Source organism: Marmota marmota, unplaced genomic scaffold, assembly GCF_001458135.2.
Source record: "Marmota marmota marmota unplaced genomic scaffold, marMar, whole genome shotgun sequence".
NCBI classification, from domain to species: domain Eukaryota; kingdom Metazoa; phylum Chordata; class Mammalia; order Rodentia; family Sciuridae; genus Marmota; species Marmota marmota.
This window is the reverse complement of record NW_026002909.1, coordinates 1-2222: the sequence shown is the minus strand read 5'-3', so window position 1 is coordinate 2222 and position 2222 is coordinate 1. Positions and strand designations below refer to the sequence as shown.

At 61.3% G+C, this 2222-nt stretch overlaps 1 protein-coding gene across 1 annotated transcript; it reads left to right on the top strand.

Annotated features, from left to right (window-relative positions):
• Nucleotides 1-6: 6 nt before the first annotated feature.
• Nucleotides 7-2216, top strand: LOC107135204 (GRB10-interacting GYF protein 1-like; the record flags this gene model as incomplete). Its single annotated transcript, XM_048797498.1, has 2 exons — nt 7-173; nt 222-2216. A coding segment is annotated over exon 2 (1968 nt), but the record flags the coding sequence as incomplete, so codon positions are not given.
• Nucleotides 2217-2222: the final 6 nt, after the last annotated feature.

Below are 2222 nucleotides of genomic sequence, written 5' to 3'. Positions count from 1 at the left end.
GCCCGCCGCGTGCCGCCACCGCCCGCGGATCTTTCCCAATTGTGAAGGTCCCTCCCGGGCACTATTAAGGCCAGACCATTAGCCAGTGGCTTGGGGACAATAGTTCACTCCGTACTGGCCCCTGCCTGAAGAGAGCCCAGCACCCGAACTGCTCCCCAGGACAAGGCCGCCAGGTATTTGGACAGTGTGTTTTGGATTCTCTATCCTCTGCTAACCCCCAGCCCCTGGGAAGCAACCCCAGCTCCACAATGGCAGCAGAGACGCTCAACTTTGGGCCTGAGTGGCTGAGGGCCCTTTCCAGCGGAGGCAGCGTGGCCTCCCCACCCCCATCCCCTGCTATGCCCAAATACAAGCTGGCTGACTACCGCTACGGGCGAGAGGAGATGTTGGCCCTCTATGTCAAGGAGAACAAGGTCCCTGAGGAATTGCAGGACAAAGAGTTTGCTGCCGTGTTACAGGAGGAGCCGCTGCAGCCCCTGGCCCTGGAGCCTCTGACTGAGGAGGAGCAGAGAAACTTCTCCCTGTCAGTGAACAGTGTGGCTGTGCTGAGGCTGATGGGGAAAGGGGCTGGCCCCCCCCTGGCTGGCACCTCCCGTGGCAGGGGCAGCACGCGGAGCAGAGGCCGTGGCCGTGGTGACAGTTGCTTTTACCAAAGAAGCATTGAGGAAGGCGAGGGGGCCTTCGGGCGAAGTCCCCGGGAGATCCAGCGAAGCCAGAGCTGGGATGACAGAGCCCGATCTGCATTCGAGGAGGGCGCGGCTGGCCCACGGAAGGAGCATGCTCGCTCAGATAGTGAGAACTGGCGTTCCCTGCGAGAGGAGCAAGAGGAGGAGGAGGAGGGCAGCTGGAGACTAGGGGCAGGACCCCGGCGAGATGGAGATCGCTGGCGCTCCACCAGCCCTGATGGTGGCCCCCGCTCTGCTGGCTGGCGGGAACATGGGGAACGGCGTAGAAAGTTTGAATTTGATTTGCGTGGGGAGCGAGGAGGGTGTGGTGAAGAGGAGGGGCGGGGTGGGGGAGGCAGCTCTCACCTCCGGAGGTGCCGTGGACCTGATGGCTTTGATGACGACAAGGATGGGCTCCCGGAGTGGTGCCTGGATGATGAGGATGAAGAAATGGGCACCTTCGATGCCTCCAGGGCCTTCTTGCCTCTCAAGAAGGGCCCCAAGGAGCCCATTCCAGAGGAGCAGGAGCTGGATTTCCAGGGCCTGGAGGAAGAGGAGGAAGAGCCTTCAGAAGGGCTGGATGAGGACGGACCTGAGGCAGGTGGGAAGGAACTAACCCCACTGCCTCCTCAGGAGGAGAAGTCCAGTTCCTCATCCCCACTGTCCACCTTGGGCCCACTCTGGGGGACGAATGGGGATGGTGAGGAAACTGTGGAGAAAGAGCTCCCCACAGCTGAAGGAGATGAGCTGAGGGGAGTTCAGCTGAGTCCTGGGGTGGCCTCACCCCCTGCTCCACCTGGAGATCTGGAGGATGAAGAAGGCTTGAAGCACCTGCAGCAGGAGGCAGAAAAGCTGGTGGCCTCCTTGCAGGACAGTTCTCTGGAGGAGGAACAGTTCACGGCTGCTATGCAGACCCAGGGCCTGCGCCACTCCACAGCTGCCACTGCCCTCCCCCTCAGCCATGGCGCTGCCCAAAAGTGGTTCTACAAGGACCCACAAGGGGAGATCCAAGGCCCCTTTACAACCCAGGAGATGGCAGAGTGGTTCCAGGCTGGCTACTTCTCCATGTCATTGCTGGTGAAGCGGGGCTGTGATGAGGGCTTCCAGCCTCTAGGAGAGGTGATCAAGATGTGGGGCCGCGTGCCCTTTGCCCCTGGGCCCTCCCCACCCCCGCTGCTGGGAAACATGGACCAGGAGCGCCTGAAGAAGCAGCAGGAGCTGGCCGCGGCGGCCTTGTACCAGCAGCTGCAGCACCAGCAGTTTCTTCAGCTGGTTGGCAGCCGCCAGCTCCCACAGTGCGCACTCCGGGAAAAGGCAGCTATGGGGGACCTGACGCCGCCGCAGCAGCAGCTCCAGGCTCTCAAACCCCCCAGAGGTGGGGACCAGAACCTGCTTCCGACGATGAGCCGGTCCTTGTCGGTGCCAGATTCAGGCTCCCTCTGGGATGTACATACCTCAGCCTCATCACAGTCTGGTGGTGAGGCCAATCTCTGGGACATACCAATTAACTCTTCGACTCAGGGTCCAATTCTAGAACAACTCCAGCTGCAACATAAA